We start from the raw sequence: 18,469 nt of genomic DNA, 5'->3' as shown, positions 1-18,469 counted from the left end.
CATCTCACAAAATTGTGTGTCTTGATACACAGTGAAATGCATAGCTCTCTACTTAGAAATTCTTAAATTTGATGTATTAGGAAGATATTAATAATGTATGTATCTGGAGAAACTACTAGATAATTCGGCCACAGTGAAAGGAAGAAGACTGATCAGCATTTGATGGCCTCGTTTCCCATTAAGGGTTAGGAACAAAAGGGAATACTGAACCTTCTAAGAACCAAGTAGATAGAATTGCTTCTTACCTTGTAGACATGTTTGCTAGACCAGCATATCTTGGTGATAGGATATTACTGTTTGTCTGTTGAGACCTGTTCTGTATCTTCTGCTTGGAAGCAGGGCTCTAGTCCAGAGGCTCTGATGTGTCAAATGTGAAGTGCAATACATGAGAAAGTAGCAGGTCGCTCATGAGATTATGAGCCTTTGGAAATAAGCTTAGATAACGGCATAACTACATGTAAATATATCTTCCCATTTTTAAAAATAATATTTAAAGGAAGGATTTTTAGGTTAAATAATTTCTATGATTATGATGCATTTAAAATAGTAAAACTGGGCAAGAAATGAAATAACCATCTCCTTTTCTCAAATGAATTAGTCCTGATTGTTTCTTCTTGTTTCAGTTTTGGCCTTTGCTCTTGCTGACACCAAGAAAATTGTTCTGTGTGATGTAGAAAAACCTGAAAGCCTGCACTCCTTCTCTGTGGAGGCCCCAGTTTCCTGTATGCATTGGATGGAAGTGACTGCAGAAAGCAGGTAGAGGAGTGGAAAGAGAGCTCCCAGTAGCCACAGTGGGATAGTCATGCAGTTTCCGTGTTTTACAATGGACGCTGGGGAGTATCTGAGTGTTGAGCATGGGCATGTTGCATTTAACTTCGGGTTTTCAGATTATTGAGATGAAATTTTGTAATGCTTTGTTAGATTTTTTTTTTTCCTTCTGAAAAAAAAATCTGTTTTCTTTATTGGAGCAATGATGCCTGAAGGGCTAAGATGTTTCTTAGTGGTTAATGTCACTGATTTGTACTTAGTTTCTTATTTATTTATTTATTTACTTAAACTTTAGGGAGTTAGTGCAATATTGGTTTCTGGAGTAGAATTCACTGATCATCACTTAAATATAACACCCAGTGTTCATCACAAGTGACCTTCTTCATGCCCGTCACCCATCTAGCCCACCCCCCCGTCCACCTGTCCACCTCCCTCCAGCAGCCTTCTGTTCTCTGTCCATATCTCCTCTCTGATGGCTTGTTTCCCTCTCTCCTTTTTTTCTTTCCCCCTTCCCATGTGTTCATCTGTCTTAAATTCCATGTATGAGTGAGATCATATGATAGTGATTTGTACTTTTAAGTAATAGAAACTAAAGTTACTTATTAGCAAGTTGAGATTCTTTTTTTTTTTTTGCCGTCTATTTCCTTTGGAGTTTTGGGGGTTTTTGGCATCTTATTAGTAAACATCCTCAGTACAAAAAGTGTTGAGTACTCTGGGTTTTTGTTGTTATTGTTTTTGGTTTGTTTAAAGATTTTATTTATTAAAGCTAGAGCACAGAGGGAGGGGCACAGGAAGAGGGAGAAACAGGCTCCCTGCTCAGCAGGGAGCCTGATGCAGGGCTTAGGCGCAGGACCCTGAGATCATGACCTAAGCCAAAGGCAGCCACTTAACTCAGGTGCCCCTGAGTACTCTGTTTTGATGCTGAATGAGTTCTTTCTGTGTCTGTGGTCCTGACACCTTCCTGGTTTCATGAAAATAAGTTTCCCTTACTCTGCATTCAAGTCATATACCAGGTTTGCACTCAAGATGGCCTAAAGGATGAGTGGCTTTAGCTAATACTGAAAATAAATGTGGAAATGTGATAATTTTCTTAACAGTAATTTTTCTTTTCTAATTAAGTTTTAAGTTAATTTCAAATTAACTAAGGGGGTTGATAAAAAATTGAATAATAAGGATCTAGCTCAGTGTTTGAAATTCATAGATACAACAGTTGCAAATAGTCATGTGAATGTATCAATGCTTAGAAGAGCTTTACCATTTTAAAATACGTGTGATATTTGTTTACTTGGTAATATATATAATGTCTAAAACTGGGCAATTTTTTATAAAAGTATTTTTTAATGGGAAAACAAGTAAAATCTTTGGTACTTTTGTAATGGCTCTTCTTTGCTTTTCTTCTCAGTGTTCTAACATCTTTTTATAATGCTGAGGATGAATCAAATCTTCTCTTACCTAAATTACCCACACTGCCAAAAAAGTAAGTATCAGAGTTTAATTTCATTAGAATCTGTCTTGTAGATTTCTCTTTCCTTTACCTTGAACACTGATAATTTTCTCATGTGTTTTAAAAAATATATTTCTATTGCTTTTTACACTAGTCTCTGTTTTTCTCCAGTTACAGCAACACCTCAAAAATTTTTAGGCAAGTATACCTTTTCTGTTTTCAAGTAAAATAATCTTTTATTAATTGAAAGATGTAGTTGAAAGGTAACACAATTCTTTTTATATTTTAGTGAAGAAAATTCTGATGAAATTATTAAGCTTTTGGGAGACGTCAGGTAAATCTTGCAAATATCTTAAATAACAAGTCTAACTTCTTTAAGGTGATGTTTGATACTTGTGACAGAGTTTCAAGGGCAGTTTGGAGTTTCAAGGGCAGTTACTTTATGTGCATCCTTTTATTTTTCTGCTTACAAACACCTCAGAATAATATACAGACATTAGCCTCTGTTACATACTTGCTTTTATCGTATGGTCTTTGTGTCAAGTTCAATAATACTATACTGCACCTTTGTTTATTTTAATAAAAAGTAAAAGAGGATAGAAGTTATTAGAGTTTCTAAAATTTAAATTTAAATATTCTAAGTTTTTTTAAGCCCTTGTAGAACATTTAGTATCAGAGCCATGATACAACTGACGGCACTTTGTATTAACTGGGAAAAGGATCGTGTTATCGAGAGTGTATAAATACAGTCGTTGTTAAAAAAAAAATACACTCATTAAAATACTGTGGCCTTGTTTTACTATAAACTGATGTTTTTTAAGCTAGAGCAAATTTATGTCCCTTTGAGAAAAAGAATAAGCCCTCTATGATTGGATATTGAGAACTGGTGAATTTGTGTGGTGTTTCAATTTCCCCACAGGGGAGCCTTAGCATGCAGATTATCTGAGAGCAAGAACAGTTTATATCTTGGTTTAAGAACTCAATCTTCTCTGTTGTCCTCAGCTTGTTACATTACTTTTAATTAGGCTTAATATTCTTGTCCTTGGAGGAAGTTCTGGATTTATCGAGCTTTATGCATATGGAATGTTCAAAATTGCTCGAGTCACAGGGGTAAGTTTTCCTTTAAAATTTTCCATATCATTTCTCTTAGAATGTACTACCTGATTTATGAAAAAAGAATACAACATTGGGTTTTTTTTTCTTGTTTCAGTTATTAGAATTATTCATTTATAAATGTTAAGAGGCTAATTTTCTTATGAAGATAAAATAGCCGTCATACGGTATCTGTGCTATTAGTGGAATTAGTCAAGTTTTTCTATTCTTTTTTGTTGTTGTTGTTAAGATTTTATTTATTCATGAAAGACACACAGAGAAAGGCAAAGACACAGGCAGAGGGAGAAACAGGCCCCATGCAGGGAGCCTGATGTGGGACTCGATCCCGGGACCCCAGGATCACGCCTTGGGCCGAAGGGCCGAAGGCAGATGCTCAACTGCTGAGCCAAGTTTTTCTTAACAAAAAGATTGATACAATACACTTGATTATGATGTAATGTTTTTCTAGCCTGTAGTCAGGGTGAGAGCTACAGTTTTGATGGGAATGTGATGAACATCATGAGAAGCGATCTTATACTTAGTACCAGGTCTGTCACTGTTCCTAAGTCTTGGTCTTCTCCTCATCTTTTCCATCCTACTCTTGCCATTCCTGAGGGGGACGAAATATACTGTAGGCTCTCCAGCATCTGATTTGGGACCCTTGATGGAGGGGTCTGTGTGTGTGTGTTTATGTCTGTGTCTGTCTTTCTCCATGTGGACTGGGTGGATACACACCTTGCATCTCCTACATACACATGGAAGGCGTCAGGCATGAGTGTTTCTGCTTTGTAGGATTCTGTGAATTTTTGTTTCTGTATGGTAAGCAGCTGCAGTCTAGCAATAATATTAAGTAGACTGGGGAATTTGACTCTTTTACAGATTGTTGGTACTTGTCTTGCATTATGTTTATCCAGTGATTTGAAATCATTATCAGTGGTCACAGAAGTTTCCGCTGGTGGTGCTTCAGAGGTCTCATACTTTCAGGTGAGTGTGGAAATCTTGTAGTAGCAGAGAGTAAATATATTTTTTTTAAGGTTTTATAGGTTTTTATTATCCTTATCTTTGGGTTCTAATGGTCACTAAAGCAAAAAAAGAAGAAGAACTAACTTGGAGCTTCTAAATCTCAAATATAGAATCTTACTCTAGTGAACACTTTATTATTCCCAGGGCCCAGTGTATTTTTATAAAAACAGTATTTTAATAGTTTATTAATGACCATGTTAATTGGTTGCTGTACAGTTTACCTTTTACCAAATGTGTGTGTGTGTGTGTGTGTGTGTGTGTGTGCTTTTAAGGTTTATTTGAGAGAGAGTGTGAGCAGGAGGAGGAGCAAAGGGAGAGGGAGAGTGTCACAAGCAGACTCTGTGCTGACAACAGAGCCCATCACAGGGCTGGATCTCACCACCCATGAGATTGTGACCTGAGCTGAAACCAAGTTGGATGCTTAACTGACCGAGCCACCCAGGCATCCCTATACCAGATATATTCTTAGGAGTCTGATCCAAATAATAATAAAAGCTAAGATTTCTTAATTATTTAATATGTACCAAGTACTGAATGATTCAGTAATAATTCATTTGAATCTTCACAGCAACCTAATAGGTCCTATTATTATCCCCATTTTATAGATAAGTAGATACTGCACAACTTGCTCGGTATCACTCATTTGGTAAGTGATACTGGGCAGTATGGCTCCAGAGTCAGTTCTCTTAACCAACACATTGCCTCTTGTGTAAGATGATCACTTAATTTTGGGAAAAATCTTTTGTACTGTATGCTGTTTGTATTGTAGATTGTGGAGACCATGTGATCTCCTGTAGAGTATTTAGATTATAGCCTTGCCTTTAAGAAAATATTCCTTAGATTTCTTTCTTTCTTTTTTTAAGATTTTATTTTTAAGTAATCTCTACACCCAACACAGGGCTCAAACTCACAATCCTAAGATTAAGAGTCACACACTCCACCGACTGAGTCAGCTAGTCACCCCTTCCCTAATTTTGATGCCAAATAACCACATAGCCTAAAGATGCATGAATTCTCAAACAAGTAGACCAAAAAGATGCAAGATGCACTGTGTATGATGCTTTCAATATTCATTGTTATATTCAGAGCATCAGGTACTCTTGACTTCCTGATTCCCCATAATAGTTGCTCTTCATCTTAAAGTTCTGTGAAAACACAATATCTAGGATTGCATTTGGTGCTATAATAAAGTGATTCACTATTTCTTTGAAGTTTGTAATGTATATTTTTTTAAATAACCACTTTACTGAGATATAATTCTATGGCATTGTAATAGATATTAACTTGTGTTTATCAGTAGCCTATAGTTCTTTAAAAAGTTTTTAAGTATATTTTTGCAATCATTTTTAAATTTCTCATAATAGTGTTACAAAGTAGATTATTATATTTATTTAGCTAGGGAGATAGGATTGCTAACCGGGGCGGGGGGGGATCTGTGCACAGGTAAACATGACAGATTAGAAGATTTCTAAGATTCTATTCTGTATTCTAAGATTCTATTCTGTAATCTCCAAAGTATTAATCTCAAAGGGAGCAGTTTTTTGTTTTTTGTTTTTAGCTCAGAGGGACTGATTTATCCTTAAAAGAAGTGTGTCTGATTATAACTCTATTTTGATCTCACAGCTTGAAACCAATCTATTGTACTCTTTCTTACCTGAAGTAACTCGGATGGCTAGAAAGTTTACTCACATTTCAGCACTTTTACAGGTATTATTTATAGCTTGTTTTATGTGAATATATACTCTTAAGTTTCTAACAGTCTATAAATAAAACACTTGCAAATTTTGTCTGTGAAGCTATCTGGTATAACGTGTCTCTTCTGGTAATCTTATGATGTCCATTAATCAGAAAAGGGAAATTTTTTTTTTTAAGATTTTATTTATTCATGAGAGACACACAGAGAGAGAGAGAGAGAGAGAGACAGAGACCTACGCAAAGGGAGAAGCAGGTTCCCTGAGGGGAGCCCAATGTGGGACTCGATCCCAGGCCCCTGAAATCATGACCATAAAGGCAGATGCTTAACCACTGAGCAACCCAGGCGCCCCAGAGAAAAAGGAACTTAATTGAAAATCTCTTCCCACCCATCTGTTTCTCTGGAAGAAAAGAAAAAAGTAGTTTGAATCTTTTTAAAATATTCCCCTAAGTAAACTTACATTTTGGAATTTTAAAAGTCTTATTGCAGATAAAGTGTTATTAAAAACAGGCCTCGGGGATCCCTGGGTGGCGCAGCGGTTTGGCGCCTGCCTTTGGCCCAGGGCACGATCCTGGAGACCCGGGATCGAATCCCACATTGGGCTCCCGGTGCATGGAGCCTGCTTCTCTGCCTGTGTCTCTGCCCCTCTCTCTCTCTCTCTCTCTCTCTCTCTCTCTGTGACTATCATAAATAAATAAAAAAAAATTAAAAAAAAAAAAAAGATTTAAAAAAAAAAAAAAAAACAGGCCTCATATCCGTTCACTCTTAGGCATAATAAATCCAATCCAAATTAGCCCATGATTCTGCAGGTCAGTGTCTTACTCCACAGTTTGGGCTGGGCTCAGCTAGAAGGTTCTGCTGATCCAGGCCAGGTTCAGCCCATCTCAGCTGGGCCTGGTCATGCATCAGTGGCCAGCGGGCTGGTTTGAGTGTCCCTTAACCATGGTGGCTCCATGTTTGCCATCTCCTAGCAGGCTAGTCCAGGCTCGTTCGTGAAGTGGTGGCCGCAGCAGGGGTGTCAAGAGTGCAGGTGGGAATGTGCAAAGCCTTTTGAGGCCTTGGACTCCGTGTCACTTCTGCTGTGTGTTGGTCACAGTAAGACACAAGGCCAGCCCAGATTGAGGGACTGGAGAGGATGGACTCTGTGTCTGGATAGAGGAGCTACAAAGGACTGTGGCCTTTCTTTTTCAGTCTGCCACAATCCCAGACTTTACTTGATGTCAAAGATTTCTGGAGATCGGTGTCTTTTTAAGGATTCTGTTTGAAAATGGAATAGCTGACTAAACCAGCATTTTGACAATGTACATGAAAAAAAAAATATATATATATAAAGCTGGAGGATGTCTGTTTTACCAGATAAAAGCTGAATTTTGGAACGTTTGATAGTTAAGTGGTTATCAAGCATTAGCTGTGGTCTCTTTCGCAGGCTGAGTTAAAAATGATTGGAAATAAATTCTGGATTTCTTTGAGATAGTTGGCAAGAAGTATGTATTACTTAGCACATTAATTTACGTAGTTTTTATTTTTAGTATTTTAATATTTTTTCCTTCTTGTTAATAGTATATAAATTTGTCACTCACGTGTATGTGTGAAGCATGGGAAGAAATACTGATGCAGATGGATTCTCGTCTCACCAAGTTTGTGCAGGTAAAGTTTGTGACATTTTCCCCTGGAAGGAGTAAGAGGAGACGCGGTATCCTCATTGACTTGATGAGCTGCCTGAGGGATGGGGTACTGGTCGGGTTTGTAAAAGGCAAAGGTCAAGATTTCTTTCAAATGGCTCAGTCTAAGCTCACACCATTTCCCCAGGGAGGAAGGGCCCTCATGTTGGGACAGCCCAGGCCAGGCCAGGATTGTGGGGTGAGCCGGTGGGGCTTGGAGAGGAAGAACAGGTGTTGGAAGAGCCCACTGGCTATTTTCCATTAACTGACATGCACAGAATCAATTTGAATAAGGATTTGAAGGAGGGTTAGGGGAAAGGGAGTCATGCTCCTCTAGTTTTAATTTTGAATTATACATATGGTTATGATTTTTAAAATACATGTCATGGTTTTATCCATTTTATCTAGGAGAAGAGCACAACCACTTCAGTACAAGATGAATTCATGCACTTGCTGTTGTGGGGGAAAGCAAGGTAGTAAAACTCCTATTAGGTGCTCTTGCTTTTTCTTCTTTTTGTACAGTAGTTTTTTATTTTGAAAGTAATTCGTATTCATTTAAAAAAAAATTCTAGTGCACAAAAATAAAAAATAGGTATTTTTCTAGACTTTTCTATGCATTTTTGTAAATGTAATCATTTTCTGTGTCTGTAATATATGTATGTATTTCTAAATGTGTAAAAAAAATTCTAATATTTTATGACCCCATCAATCTTTTCCTTTATGGTATCTGCCTTAGTAGATTCTTAAATCTTAGTGTTATTCTTAAAAAGACCTTTCCTATCTTAAGAGTATTCAGAGATTGTTCTGTATTTTCTTCTAGAGTTTTTTTTTTTTTATGGTTCATGTTTTATTCCATTTACATGTTCCAGATTTGATTTATTTGGTTGTATGCTATGGAAGACTAACCTGTTTTTCCCTGAAGGTTTAGATAATTGCCCAGCATAATTTATTGAGTAGTACACTTTCTCCTTATGGATTTGAAATGCCCTTTTAGCATCCAGTACATCTTGAATATATTTCAGTCTGTTTCCGGACTTTATTGTTTCCTGTTTTCTCTCTCTTCCTTTGTGAGTACAACAAAGTCTTAATTTTTGTTAGACTGTTTCTTTCTGTTTATTTGGTTTAAAAATGTTTTTATTTTGAAATTTGCAAGTTTTAAGTGATGCATTCACATTTTGGATAGAGAAAACTAAAAATACTTTCTTTTTCATTGTAGTGCTGAACTTCAGACCCTCTTAATGAATCAGTTAACAGTAAAGGTACAGTTAAAATACCTTTCTATTTAAATGGCTATGTGCACTTTCTTGATTTTTTTTTTTTTTTTTTTTTTTTAGAGCAGCACACAATATCTTACTTATATGCTAAATGTATTTTTTCCTCTCACTTAGGGCTTAAAGAAGCTTGGCCAGTCGATAGAATCATCATATTCCAGTATCCAGAAATTGGTTATAAGCCACTTACAGAGGTATGAAGGTGATGTCGAATTTTTGGTATTATGTCTACATGTACTTGCTGTTGGTGTTCTTCATCAGCTGGCATTCTCTTTTTGAGCTTTTTCTAGCTAAAATTGTTGCATTGGTACTTGAGGGGAATCTTGGGGTGCCCAAGGTTTAAAGAATCAATAACGGTAATTCTGCTTTATGAAATAATTTTCAAACATCTTTTCACCGGGCTGAGCTCTCTGTCTGGGATTTCTTTTCTCAGACAAGCAGGAGGTGTATTTTGAAAAGGCATATACCCCTTTTTGAGCACAAAAATTCAGTATTTTATCATTGTACAGTTTACAAGGCATGTTACGTGTTTTTGCATTTAGCACTTTGGCAAGGTGTTGATTGTGATTATCCTCCTTTTACACAAGAAGAAACAAATTCAAACCTGCCTGAAGTTACTGAGCATCAGTCACAGCCAGACTCTCTCCGATCTTCAGGTCTCCTCCTATGTCTATCCACAGCTCCCTCACCACAAGCAGTGTGCTTGTGGCTGCTCAATGTTTGACTTAAATTTTGATAAATCCCTTTATGCTGAATTCCCTAGCCCTCACTACATCACCTCAGCCTCGGATCACTACAGTGCCCTTCAGCCTGGTTTCCAGTCCACAAATACATTTGTGCCCCTCGAATGTATTCCCCACAGCAGGTCTCATCAGGTTATTCTTACTGCTCACAGGACCAAGACTCTTGCATGGCCTTTAACACACCTTCCTCTCTGCTTCATGCACACTCGTGGCTTTATCGGACTTGACCTATTTTCATCCTACCTAGGGCTTTTGTGCATCCATCTTGCCTTGTGGATCACTCCACCCTGCTCTTACTCGAACCCCTTAGCTCGGATATCACCTGTTCTGAGAGGCCTTCCCTAATTCCCCAGATTTGGTCAGGTATTATTCCATTACACTCACAATTGTGAGCATTTCCTTTGAGTCATTTATGATTGTTGGAATGATATACTATCTGACTGTGGTTATGAGTGTCCTCCCCACGTGAGACTGTCCATGCCATGAGGATCCTTTCATTTTGTCCCCAGTATCTAGTGCCTGGTTTAAAGTCAAAACTTAATGTTTGTTGGATGTTATATACACAGCTCGGGTGAATAAGATGACCATCTGACTATCTTTATTTAGAGTGCCAGGGCTAACTGTAAAACACAATGTGATCTTGTAAAATTTAATTTCATGCTCATGTATTCATCTGAGTCAGTCAGTCGTAACGATTCTGTTACAGTTTTTAGAGAAAATTTCGAAAAATGATCACTTCCCATAGAAAAAAATTAAAGTTACTTTCAGTTTTTATTTCTGAAAATTTGGAAATGTTTAGGTCAGGTAGTAGCTGCCTGCCACCTTGAGGATAGTAATGATGAGAATTTTTTTCTGTTCTGTTTTGATAGTGGCTCCGAGTCTTTATTATACCACTTGAGTGAACTGAAAGGAATGGCTTCATGGAAGCAAAAATACGAACCTCTTGGACTAGATGCTGCAGGAATTGAAGGTAGTAATTTATTTTTTCAATAGAATACATTAAACACACTTGAGTTACTTGACAAATGATATTTATTTACTTCTCTTTAGATGCTATTACTGCTGTGGGTTCTTTCATACTCAAGGCAAATGAGCTGCTTCAGTAAGTATTGGGATACCTAGAATCACTGGATTGAAAATATTTTATTCTCATAAGCAAGAACCTAGCAGACTGTGATTTTCTTAAAATGGGTCTTTAAATTTTTATCAAAATTATTGCCTTCACATGATTAAAACAAGCCAATAACCCAGCAGTTTCATCAATCAGAGTGGTGTTTTACTCTCCCTACCCCCATCCTCACTCCAATCCCCTCTCAGAGGGAATCCTTTTAATTCCTTTGACTGTGTCTGTTTTTAGTTCTTCTGAAGGTGACTTCCCCACTTCTAAGTTGTATAATAACTATACCGCATTTCTTTTATTTACTCAGTTTTAGAAATTCTTATCTGTGTTTGTTTTTCCTAGACTTTGTTTTCTTTCTTTTTGCGTTGTCTGCCTTTGTCACATCCTCAGATTCTTCCCCTGTCTCAAGGGCAGTATCACCCCCTGGACTCACCCTCAGTCCCTGACATCTCCTCTGACCTACCCTCCCCCACCTTGACACCCATCTGGATGTGCTGCTCCAGCTCTCCTGGCAGCTGTCACATAGGTACTACAGTGCTTTCACGAGTTAGGTCCAGACTTAGGATCTCCTTTATTGCTTGCTTTCTTTAATCATTTTGTTGGAAAACATCCTCCAGTAACTTACTCAGAAAATAGCTACAAAACAACAAACTCTGGATCTTTTCTCCTTTACACATAATTGATGGTTTCCAGTGGGTATAGGGTGATGAAGGGGAAAATTCGTTTGCTCAAAGAATTTTGTAAGTATTGCTCCTTTGTGTGCCAGCCTTTTTGTGGCTAATGGAAAGTCCGGTGCTTCTGATTCTCATCCCTCTCTAGAGTTTTTTTTTTTCTGTTTGTTTCTCATCTCTAAAGTTTCATTTTTTATCCTCGATATATTGAAATTTCACAGTAGTGTTTTTAAATGTGGGTCCTTTCATTGTGCTGAGAATAAGAAAATACCATTAGAACCTGAATTCTATTGTGTTACTATTTTGGTAATCTCTTTTTCTCTCTCTTTTTTTAAATTAGATTTTTGTTCTAGAAACTTGGGTCAGGTATTAAGCCATTAGCTAATCCTTGTCTTCTGTTTTTCCTCACATATTTCTCATATCTATGTCTTTTCCGTTTCATGAGAAATTTTATTACCCAACATTGTCGTTCATCATAGACATTTATTAAGTACTTAACCTATATTTTAAACATAATTCTAGATGCTGAGAATATAGCAGTGAACAAAACTGATAAAATCTTTATGGATCTTACATTCTAATGCGGTGGGATAGACAATACAGAAATGAATCATTAAACTATATAGCAAGTCAGATAGTATAAGTAGTGGTGAGAAAAACCAAGGATGGAAGAGGGACCTAGGGGATGTGATTTTATATAGGGAAGGCTTCACTGAGAAGATGATATTGAAAGGAGTGAGTCGTTGGTATTTGGTAAAAGAGACAACAAATGTGAAGATGCTGAGTTTGGAGCATGCTAAGTTGGGAGCCACTATAGCTAAAGTGAATTGAATAACAGAGCGTGAGAGATAGAGGATGAGTTAAGAGAGGTCTTGGAGGATAGGCCAGATTGTGTAGAGCCTATAGACAATTGGAAGGACTTTGGGTTTTACTCTGGATTTGAGACGAAGCAATCAGGGTCATGGAGCAGTATATGACTTAGGTTTTTAAAAGATTCTCTTGTTATTTACTTAATTCTGAGAATAGATTATAAGAGGGCAAGGATAGAAGCCAAAAGAGAAATGGTGGCTGGAATCTAGAGAGGTCAAAATCTGGGTATATTTTCAAAGTAGAAATAATAGGATTTGCTGAATGATTCTATGTGCATGGTAAAATAAGAGTCATGGATAATTATGAGTTTAGGTTCTGAGCACCTGGAAGAGTAGGATTGACATTTACTGAAATAGAGAAGACTTGGAAGAGAATATATAAAATATATATGTGTGTTTTATGTTTCTCAATTTGGGTTTATCTGGTATTTTTATGATTAGATTCAGGTTATACATCCCTGGCCAGAATACTATATAACGGTGGAGTGTCCTTCTCAAGGTGTCCTATCCAAACGATGCCTGTCTGGCCCCTCCTTAATGATGTTAATTTTGATGACCTGGTCAGTGTGTTAGCCATATTAAATTTGAAATGTCTGTTAAATACCCTCATGGAACCGTCCAAGACATTGTTGATGAGATAAGATGAATATTCAAGGGAGGAGTCCAGGCTGGAGATGTTAGTTTGGGAGCCATCAACATGTTGGTGTTATTTCAAGCCATGAGGCCAGATGAGGTAGTGAGTGTGCTTAGAGAAGAGGACAGATAAGAAGACTGAGTGATGGGCCTTCCAACATTGAGGAATGGGGTTGATAGAGGGCTCGCAAAGGAAATTGGAGAGGCAGAAGGACCAGGAGAGTAGGTCTCCTGTAGGCAGAATAAAGGCAGCATTGTAAGGAAGAATGCTAAGTCAAGATTAAGATCAAGAATAGAACAGATAATCAGAGTATTACTAGGATTGGTTATTGGTGACCTTGATCAGAGCCATGTCACAGAGTCATGGGTGCTGTTGGGATACAGAATGATAGCAGGTGCAAAGAAAACAGCAAATGTAGTCTCTTGAGTTTTGTTATAAAGGGAAATGGCCAGTCGTGGGAAATAGTTGTTGGGTTTTTGTTTTTTGTTTTTTGCCTTACAATGGGAGAAATTAGAGCATATTTATATATAAGGGGTGTTCTCCAGAAGGGGAACAACTGATGATGGCAGAGAGAGGAGAGGAGTGTTGGAGTTAAGAGTATGGGAGGGGACGGCCATGTGCATTGGGGAATTGGGCTGGAAAGATAGTTTATCCATGATTACGGGGGAGAAGCCTACAGGAAGAGTCACAGACACTAGTCTGTGAGCACACAGGGGCTGGGGGAGGTTCACTTCCAACTGTTCATTGTCTTCATGAAACAGGAAATGTGCCAGCAGTTGGAAGGTAAGAGTGGGGAGGTGGCTTACGAATGAAGGAGAGGCCGCGACCCGGTTGTGTAGTGCAGTGGGAGAGCGAGGGGCGGGTGCTGGTTAGTGCTTACGTGAGTGTAGAAGTCAGACACAACTCTGTCTTCCCCTGCTGGGGTCAGCTGGCTGCTAGGGCCCAGGACCCGTGAGCGGTTGGATTTGCTGGGCTTGGTGACCAAGGTGAAGCAAACGTGGGACGAGGGAATTCAAGCCAGGGCATGATTAAAATGAACCTGGAATTGGAGCTGGTTCAGGAGGGAAGGGAGGACGCGGAGTGAGTGAGGCAAGAGGAGAGGTGGCAGAGGCCGTGGGCAGCAGTCTTGGTGACACGAGAGCTGGGGTGCTGGAGAGCGGTCGCTGGGAAGACTGGGGTTGTTGGTGAGTGGCCTGCTGGACGTTGAGATTTAGAGGGTTCCAGTTGCCAGTGCCGGGGTCTAGGCTGTAAGCTCTGGAATAGGCGGTCGAGCTGAGGTGGAGGGCGTGATGTGACCTGAACCGTCGCGTCAGATTCTTTGTCATGGCAGTCCTTGTCTTTCAGTTTCCCAGAGTGTCTTCCAATTTCTTTAATCATTTTTCAAAGCTGTGCTCCTGCTTTGTAGGTGACGTTTTCGCAAATCTCGGAGGACATTAATTAGATATTTTTAAAAGTCTGCCGTTGCCTGAATCATCTCTACTTCCTGGGTCACTTTTCTGTTTGTCCTGGTCTCTTGTTGCAGGCTTTCTTCTCATATCTGATGCTCCCTCCTTTACTGATCTTTATTCAGGAGGCAATTGCAGGTTGGCTTGGAATCTCTGAGACAGGGCCACAGAAAGCCGGCTTGAGTCCTGGAGCGCCAGAGCTTGGCTGTGGGCCACCAGTGCCCACACCGACCACCTCAGCTCTTCCCAGCTTGTTCGGTTTCCTGAAAGAACCCCGTTCGTTTGCTTTTGTTTGGAAGGTAGACCCCTAGGCATTCGTGTTGTGGGGGAGAGAACATACTGACTGCTCTGTATTTCACTTTGCGCCGGGTCCAGCCCAACGTCATCCCGGGGCTGCTATGGAACTTGACATTTCCAAGTCTGGGTGTCCCTGGGATTCTACAGGGCAGGTGGCTCCTTCCTGACTCTTCTGCGTGTCCTGCATGTGGCCGCCTCTGTTGTGCAGCCTTCCTGACATTTCTGAAATTTCTTTCCTACTGTCCTTTTTGTTTTAGGGAGTTTATAACACACCCCTCCCGCCACTCCATTATCATTTTAATGGGGTTTTAGATGGTAGAGGTTGCGCTCAGAAGACAAAACGAGAGGAGAGATGACTGCTTTTCCTGTATGTTGAATTATCTTTTGGTTCACCATGTTTGTAGAGAGTAAGCATAAAATATTAAGCTTTCTGTGATCACTTTCCAACATGAACAAAAGTAGTTTATTTAAATTCTTGCTCCTTTGAGGTAAGTTGAATATAGCATTATTTCAGGTTGTAGACAGAAATTGAGGCAGTGAGAATTTTGATGTTAGCCTGTAGCAGAGTAGGGATGGCCCAAGGCAGGGGAGGGGAGGTCCAAGTATTGATTAGGAAAGACAGAAAGGAACTTTCCTTCTCTTTTTTCATTTTTGCCACAAGAGAATTTTTGTTTTTTGTTTTTTTTTTTTTTTAAGATTTTATGTATTTATTTATGAGAGACAGAGAGAGAGAGGCAGAGACACAGGGAGAGGGAGAAGCAGGCTCCATGCAGGGAGCCCGACATGGGACTCGATCCCAGGTCTCCAGGATCAGGCCCTGGGCTGAAGGCGACGCTAAACTGCTGAGCCACCCAGGCTGCCCCAAGAATTTTTGATCATATTGCTTGGTAACATAAGAGACGTCAGTCTTTTTTTGTCAAGTGTTTTACTCTAAGAGCCAGGTTAACAAGACCTACCTCCCCAATAGTATGAAACTTCTTGCTTGGAAGGGGCTTTGAGGGATCCCTGGGTGGCTCAGCGGTTTAGCACCTGCCTTCAGCTCAGGGTGTGATCCTGGAGACCCGGTATCGAGTCCCACATCGGGCTCCCTGCATGGAGCCTGCTTCTCCTTCTGCCTCTCTCTCTCTCTCTCTCTCTCTCTCTCGTGAATTAAAAAAAAAAAAATTGCAACATCCTTTGGAAAAAAAAAAAAAAAGGAAGGGGCTTTGAGATTTATGAAAGAAAAGTACAGGTGTTCTTAGTTGCTTAATTATCTTGTAGATGTGAGCTTAAAGAGATTTTTAAAAAGTGATACCCCTGTCCATATTTAGAGATTTTTTTTTTTCATCAAAATGAACAGGACTTCCACTTAGAACACTTAAATTTGGGTTGTGCATTTCTGTAAAGCCCAAGAAAATTCAGTTTTTGAGGTCAGTTACTGAAAGCATCAAAAATTGATTTCCAAAAATCATGTCCACTGATACCAGAGGTAGCAGCATAGTACAAATTTATGATGATTTTCTGTTGGTGTTGATGTTTTTTCTTCTTACTGACCAGTGAATATTTTTTTAATCTGAGAATAATGCTGAAAACGTTTTTTCTGACTTCTTTTATTTGCAAAGTTGGAAAAGAATTTCATACTTTACTGAATGCTGGAAAGACTATTACACAGTTTGTGGCAAGGCTGTTATAACTAGTTGGAATCTGACTTGCTTTGTTTTTGAAAAGAACCAGGATTTGCTCTTCTGAAGCTTTATTTTTAGGTATGTGTTTGATTTGTAAAATCAAAGGTTTAAATGTCCTCCAGATAGGATAAAATAGAATGGTAAGGATTATTATATCCCACAACAGTTGAACGATGATACATGAACCGCACATAATTTTTTTTCTGATTTCTTTTATTTTTATCTTTTCAGAGCTATAGATAGCATGAAAAACTTCAAAGCGTGTTTTTTTTTCTGATTTCTTTTATTTTTATCTTTTCAGAGTTATAGATAGTAGTATGAAAAACTTCAAAGCGTTTTTTCGCTGGCTTTATGTGGGTAAGTTAATTGAATGAAGCATTCTTATTACTTTAACACTTCTTTTAAAATTGTGGGAGTACCAATTTAGAATATTTCAGTTACTCTGGTAAAATTTCAAGTAAGAGGAAGAGAGAATGGCCTAAGTGACCCCTCTTCTGTATCACCAGCCCCAGCTCCCCACGGAGATAACTTGTAGCATCAGCTGTCCCTATCACTCATTGATGGTTAACCTTTTTTTTTTTTTTTTTAACCTTGTAGTGTCTCCTTGGGTGAAAGTAACATTTTTGAATCTCTGCTACGTACTAGGCACTGGTAGATGTTAGGTTTTTTCAAAAGAGAGGGGGAAAAATAAGATAGAGCCTCTGCCCTTCAGTACTGTATTTTCTGAGCTGTTCCTTGATCTTCTGTTTCTATATCTATGCCTTCCATTATGGTGTCCCATAGCCACCTATGACTCTTTAAATTAGTTGACATTATGTAAATTATACATTCAGTTCTTTAATCATGCTACACACATTTGAAGTACTGAGAAGCCACACACTGTTGGTGCCTACCACGTTGGACAGCACTGAACGAGGTTTGCAATATCCTTTCTGTCAGACACTAATGCCCTAGCTAACTAGAATGCGGACCATTTAGTGTTTCTTTGGATCTCCACAGTGTCTTTTCATTCATTGTAGGTAGTTAACTGGTATTTATTAACTTGATAGTAAGTGTTTTATTGCTTACTCTACAGTGTGTGCATATTTTATGGAGGTCCCATTTGTACTATTTTTGTAAACCACCCCACCTTAATATCCTTGAAATGATCCAACATATGCTCCCTTTCAACACAGGAAAATTTAGTTACAAACAGGATTTATCCCATGTTAAAATTCTAAAGAGTAAAATAGAAGGTAAATTATTTGTAATATGCTCACAGCTTTTAAACAAATGCCTAAATCTTCAATTCTGATATCTTATAAACAGACTTTGTATTTGTCAGCCTAATGTAATTGCTTGTGATAAAAAAAAAAAAAAAGAATGGGATCCGCAGATGTTGGCATTTGAAATTCTTCATTTTTTTCTCAAAACCGTACCGAGGCTAGCCAGAATGGGGAGCCAGAGTGTTTATCAGGCCAGCCTGTTTAATATCAGGGACGCTGATTAGAATAAATTACAATATTAAAACTGAATGAGATCTTTGAAATAATTTTCTTTTACAGAAGAGGTTTGGTTTTACTTGTAATTACTGGTGTAGTTGAGGCAGTTTATAGTCTTATTGCATGTCCTAACTCTAATGAGAAGCCTGATTAGAAGAGAAATGAATTACTGCTCAGTCCTTATCATTAGAGCGGAACATTGCAGAAAGCACACTGGATGGGAGAACGAGAGGTCTAATTATAATCCTGGCTCTGCCATTCGTTGACTGTACTGCCTCGGTTTGCTCCTTTTTGAAAGGTAGCCTCCATGAAGGCAGGAACTTCTTTTATACTGCTGTGTCCCCAGCACCCCTGCTATGCTCAGTGAGTAATTTTTGGGCGGATAAATGAATGAATGAGTGGACTAGATTCTGGCTTGTTTTTCAGATAATTTAGAAGTTTAAACTAATTGAGAACAGTTTCTAAAATTATCTGTGCAGAATCACATCCAGCATGCTCACTCCTGACCGAACGCAATTAAGGGAGATATGCAAACACTATGCAAAAGTACATGCAGCATTCTCCTTGACTCTGGTGGACATAATACAAAAACA

General features: G+C 38.6%; 1 protein-coding gene across 1 annotated transcript in view; it reads left to right on the top strand.

Moving 5' to 3' along the window:
• ANAPC4 (anaphase promoting complex subunit 4) overlaps window positions 1-18,469 on the top strand; it is a 36,222-nt gene that overhangs the window by 4,763 nt on the left and 12,990 nt on the right. The window contains exons 3-16 of the mRNA XM_072808805.1: window positions 624-756; window positions 2,171-2,245; window positions 2,384-2,410; window positions 2,502-2,546; window positions 3,238-3,322; window positions 4,184-4,288; window positions 5,951-6,034; window positions 7,581-7,667; window positions 8,090-8,154; window positions 8,898-8,940; window positions 9,070-9,146; window positions 10,565-10,665; window positions 10,746-10,797; window positions 16,697-16,752. Coding sequence (XP_072664906.1) covers window positions 624-756; window positions 2,171-2,245; window positions 2,384-2,410; window positions 2,502-2,546; window positions 3,238-3,322; window positions 4,184-4,288; window positions 5,951-6,034; window positions 7,581-7,667; window positions 8,090-8,154; window positions 8,898-8,940; window positions 9,070-9,146; window positions 10,565-10,665; window positions 10,746-10,797; window positions 16,697-16,752 — 1,035 coding nt within the window. The remainder of the gene's footprint in view (window positions 1-623; window positions 757-2,170; window positions 2,246-2,383; window positions 2,411-2,501; window positions 2,547-3,237; window positions 3,323-4,183; window positions 4,289-5,950; window positions 6,035-7,580; window positions 7,668-8,089; window positions 8,155-8,897; window positions 8,941-9,069; window positions 9,147-10,564; window positions 10,666-10,745; window positions 10,798-16,696; window positions 16,753-18,469) is intronic.

This window comes from Canis lupus, chromosome 2 (assembly GCF_048164855.1).
Source record: "Canis lupus baileyi chromosome 2, mCanLup2.hap1, whole genome shotgun sequence".
NCBI lineage: Eukaryota > Metazoa > Chordata > Mammalia > Carnivora > Canidae > Canis > Canis lupus.
The sequence above is the reverse complement of the archived record's forward strand: the minus strand, read 5'-3'. Positions and strand labels throughout refer to the sequence as shown.